The sequence below is a fragment of the Lethenteron reissneri genome, unplaced genomic scaffold (assembly GCF_015708825.2).
Source record: "Lethenteron reissneri isolate LAM-NWPU_2019-01 unplaced genomic scaffold, ASM1570882v1 scaffold_1892, whole genome shotgun sequence".
NCBI lineage: Eukaryota > Metazoa > Chordata > Hyperoartia > Petromyzontiformes > Petromyzontidae > Lethenteron > Lethenteron reissneri.
Genome location: NW_026891655.1, coordinates 25,041 through 30,040, shown reverse-complemented (window position 1 = coordinate 30,040; position 5,000 = coordinate 25,041). Strand labels below are relative to the sequence as shown.

Sequence of the window (5,000 nt, the reverse complement as noted above, 5' to 3'; positions counted from 1 at the left end):
TCCCTGTTCCCCGCGCGGAGCTCCGTTGTGGGCCTCTCCCTGTTCCCCGCGCGGAGCTCCGTTGTGGGCCTCTCCCTGTTCCCCGCGCGGAGCTCCGTTGTGGGCCTCTCCCTGGTCCCCGCGCGGAGCTCCGTTGTGGGCTTCTCCCTGGTCCCCGCGCAGAGCTCCGTTGTGGGCCTCTCCCTGGTCCCCGCGCGGAGCTCCGTTGTGGGCCTCTCCCTGGTCCCCGCGCGGAGCTCCGTTGTGGGCCTCTCCCTGGTCCCCGCGCGGAGCTCCGTTGTGGGCCTCTCCCTGGTCCCCGCGCGGAGCTCCATTGTGGGACTCTTCCGGGTCCAAAACGAGCGCCAGGAATGCGCTCATCTTGTAGGGACCATTGTGGCTGTGAAATGGACGCAGAGTTAGAGACAGACACACAGAGACACAGACACTCACACAGAGACACAGAAACACAGACAGAGACACAGACAGAGACACAAACAGAGACACAGACAGAGACACAAAGACACAGACAGAGACACAAACAGAGACACACAGACACAGAGAGACAGACACTCACTCACATAGAGACACAGACAGAGACACAGACACTCACACAGAGACACAGACAGAGACACAGACAGAGACACAGAGACACAGACAGAGACACAAACAGAGACACACCGACACAGAGACACAGACACTCACACACACAGACACAGATAGAGACACAGAGACAGAGACACAAACAGAGACACACAGACACAGACAGAGACACAGACACTCACTCACACAGAGACACAGAAACACAGAAAGAGACACAGACAGAGACACAAACAGATACAGAGACACAGAGACGCAGACACTCATTCACACAGAGACACAAACAGACACAGAGACTCACACAGAGACACAGACAGAGACACAGACACAGACAGACACAGACAGAGATACAGACAGAGACACAGACAGAGACACAGAGACAGATAGGTGTGTGTGTGTGTGTCTGTGTGTATCTGTGTGTGTCTGTGTGTGTCTGTGTGTGTCTGTGTGTGTCTGTGTGTGTCGTACGATTTGAATCGACAGTAGAATGACGACTCATGGCCACCATCAACACCATCAACGCCTCCTGTATCTGGGGAGGAGAGGGGAGAGGTGGTGAGTGAGTGGGTGAGTGAGTGAGTGGGTGAGTAGGTGAGTGAATAGGTGAGTAGGTGAGTGAGTAGGTGAGTGAGTAGGATGAGTGGGTGAGTAGGTGAGTGAGTAGGTGAGTGACTGAGTGAGTAGGTGAGTGGGTGACTGAGTGAGTAGGTGAGTGAGTGACTGAGTTAGTGAGTGAATAGGTGATTCGGTGAGTGAGTAGGTGAGTGTGTGAGTGGCTGAGTGTGTGAGTGGCTGAATGAGTGAGTGGCTGTGTGTCTAGGTGAGTGGGTGAGTGAGTGACTGAGTGAGTGAGTGACTGAGTGAGTGGCTGAGTGAGTAGGTGAGTAGTTGAGTGAGTGAGTAGGTGGGTGAGTAGGTGAGTGAGTGGGTGAGTGAGTGACTGAGTGAGTGAGTAGGTGAGTGGGTGAGTGACTGAGTGAGTAGGTGAGTGAGTGGGTGAGTGAGTGGGTGAGTGAGTAGGTGAGTGAGTGAGTGAGTGGCTGAGTGAGTAGGTGAGTGACTGAGTGAGTGGCTGAGTGAGTGAGTGAGTGGCTGAGTGAGTGAGTAGGTGAGTGAGTAGGTGAGTGAGTGGGTGAGTGAGTGAGCGTTCCCCACCACCACCAGCGAGTGAGATGTTCTGAGCGTGCGCTGACGCTCTGACGAAAGCTCCCACGTCCCCAGGGTGGAGCCAGTCTAGGAAGCTGCTCCGCCCTGGGGCTGCTCCACCGTGGGGCGGCTCCACCGTGGGGCAGCTCCACCATGGGGCTCTGGGCGACTTCTCGCCCAAAGCGAAGAGCACACGGCCCGTGCAGAGTGACACGCAGATGGAACACGTCGCCTGCAGACACAGTCAGTGAGTCAGTCAGTCAGTTAGTCACTCAGTTAGTCGAGTCAGTCAGTCAGTTAGTTAGTTAGTGAGTCAGTTAGTTAGCGAGTCAGTTAGTCAGTCAGTCAGTCAGTCACTCAGTCAGTCAGTCAGTCACTCAGTCAGTCACTCAGTCAGTCACTCAGTCAGTCACTCAGTCAGTCACTCAGTCAGTCACTCAGTCAGTCACTCAGTCAGTCACTCAGTCAGTCACTCAGTCAGTCTGGTACTCAGTCAGTCAGTCAGTCAGTCACTCACTCAACCACTAACTCACTCAACCACTCACTCACTCAACCACTCACTCACTCAACCACTCACTCAGCCACTCACTCACTCAGCCACTCACTCACTCAGCCACTCACTCACTCAGCCACTCACTCACTCAGCCACTCACTCACTCAGCCACTCACTCACTCAGCCACTCACTCACTCAGCCACTCACTCACTCAGCCACTCACTCAGCCACTCACTCAGCCACTCACTCACTCAGTCACATGTAGTGTTGGTAGTGGTAATGGTGTTAGTGGTGGTTGTGGTGGTTGTTGTTATTATTGTTGTGGTGGTTGTATTGTGGTGGTGGTCGTGGTGGCTGTCGTGGCGGTGATGGTGGTTGTGGTGGTTGTGCTTGTGGTTGTTCTTGTTGTTGTTGTTGGTTGTGGTTGTTGTTGTACCCTCATGGTGTGGAGTCTCCGCGAGGCTGAGAGTCTGAGTTGGCTCAGCGAGAGCAGCGGCAGTGGGAACAGAGCCGGGGCCGGCTCACACGGAGCCTGGCACAGTCCTGCACTCACACAGTCACACACAGTCACACACTCACACAGTCACACACAGTCACACACTCACACAGTCACACAGTCACATACAGACACACTCACATACAGACACAGTCACACAGTCACACAGACACACAGTCACACACACACACAGTCACACACACACACAGTCACACACACACACAGTCACACACACACAGACACACGGACACACACAGACACACGGACACACACACAGTCACACACACACACAGTCACACACACAGTCACACACACAGACACACACAGACACACACAGACACACAGACACACACAGTCACACAGTCACACACACACACAGTCACACACACAGATACAGACACACACAGACACACACACACACAGTCACACACAAGAGACACATACAGACACACACACAGTCACACACACACACAGTCACACAGACACACACACACAGTCACACACAGTCACACTCACACAGTCACACACAGTCACACACACAGACACACATACAGTCACACACACAGAGATATACTCAGACACAGACACAACAACAACCGCCATTCGCCACTAAGTGGCGGTGACGTCACCACGACGCTTGTGCCAGGCCAAGTGCACCTTGAGGCTGCCACGTGAAATGTCGAACGCCCGCTGGCAGGAGGTCACGGGGCAGACCCAGCAGGTGCCACGGGTCGACTGACCGAGATGACCGAGATGACTGGCTGATGCACCACCTGTGCCCCCTACTGTGCCAACTTGCTGTGCTTTAGCCACCCGAGCCACTCCCTGTTGTTTGGCAGTCTCCTGCCCCGAGTAGAGGACTATCCACCCCTCATGGTGGCAGGAGCCAGAACCGGTCCACCGGACTTCCTGAATGCCACAGAGATCCAGGTGGTACCCGTCCAGCTCCCGACAGAGGAGTGGCAGCCTCTCCTCCGCAGTGAGCGTTCGAACATTCCACGTGGCCACACGAAGTGGCTTTTTGTTGTTTCTGGAGGAGCCCCGAGGGTGAAGATTCAATCTCCTGGCTCCGCCAATTGGGGTTTGGCCAGGAGACGTCATAGACGCCTGTCCCCCCGGGGCCTCCGGCACAAGCTTATTAATTAGATATTTTAGTCGTGGTTTAGTGGTAGTTAATTGAAGGTGGAGGGGTTACCAGCCCCTCGCACCTGTCCAGAACACACACAGAGACTCACAGAGACTCACAGAGACACAGAGACTCACAGAGACTCAGAGACACAGAGACTCACAGAGACTCACAGAGACACAGAGACTCACAGAGACAGAGACACAGAGACACACACAGAGACACAAAGACAGGGACACAGAGACACAGAGACACACACAGAGACACACACAGAGACACACACAGACACAGAGACACACACAGAGACACAGAGACACAGACACACACACAGAGACTCACAGAGACACAGAGACACAGACACACAGAGACACAAAGACACAGACAGAGACACAGAGACACAGAGAAACAACAGAGACACACACAGAGACACAGAGACAGAGACACAGACACAGAGACACACACAGAGGCAGGGACACAGACACACACAGACACAGAGAGAGACACACAGAGACACACACAGAGACACACACAGAGACACACACAGAGACACACACAGAGACACAGAGACAGAGACACAGACACAGAGACACACACAGAGGCAGGGACACAGAGACACACAGACACACACAGACACAGAGAGAGACACACAGAGACAGAGACACACAGAGACACACACAGAGACACACACAGACACCCAGGCTCTGTGTGTGTCTCCGTCAGGGTCTCACCGGCTAAGTGATGGACGCAGGACTGCTGCAACTGCACGCACGCAGGCGCTGCTGCTGCTCCTGCTGCTGATGCTCCTGCTGCTGCTGATGGTACTACTGCTGCTGCTGCTCCTGCTGCTGCTGCTGGTACCACTACTGATGGTACTACTACTGCTGCTGGTACCACTACTGATGGTACTACTACTGCTGCTGGTACTGCTGCTGCTACTACTGCTGGTACTGCTGCTGCTGCTGCGTGCTGGTTTCTTGGTGCAAGCAACAGGAGCTGTGCACAGTGCAGAGACGAGCTGGGGGACACCGAGAGGGTGAGTGGGTGGGTGAGTGGGTGGTGAGTGAGTGGGTGGGTGAGTGAGTGGGTGGCTGAGTGAGTAGGTGGGGTGAGTGGGAGTGGGTGGTGAGTGGGGTGAGTGGTGAGGTGGGTGAGTGGGTGG

At 54.6% G+C, this 5,000-nt stretch overlaps 1 protein-coding gene across 1 annotated transcript in view; it reads right to left on the bottom strand.

Moving 5' to 3' along the window:
- Window positions 1-4,873, bottom strand: part of LOC133339551 (collagen alpha-2(I) chain-like) — a gene marked incomplete at its 3' end in the record, with an annotated part of 8,438 nt that extends 3,565 nt beyond the window's left edge. The window contains exons 1-5 of the mRNA XM_061547657.1: window positions 4,570-4,873; window positions 2,656-2,762; window positions 1,735-1,957; window positions 1,048-1,111; window positions 1-379 (exon numbers count right to left, since the gene is read on the bottom strand). The exon at window positions 1-379 is cut by the window's left edge and continues 547 nt beyond it. Of these exons, the coding sequence (XP_061403641.1) occupies window positions 1-379; window positions 1,048-1,111; window positions 1,735-1,957; window positions 2,656-2,661 (672 nt within the window). The remainder of the gene's footprint in view (window positions 380-1,047; window positions 1,112-1,734; window positions 1,958-2,655; window positions 2,763-4,569) is intronic.
- Window positions 4,874-5,000: the final 127 nt, after the last annotated feature.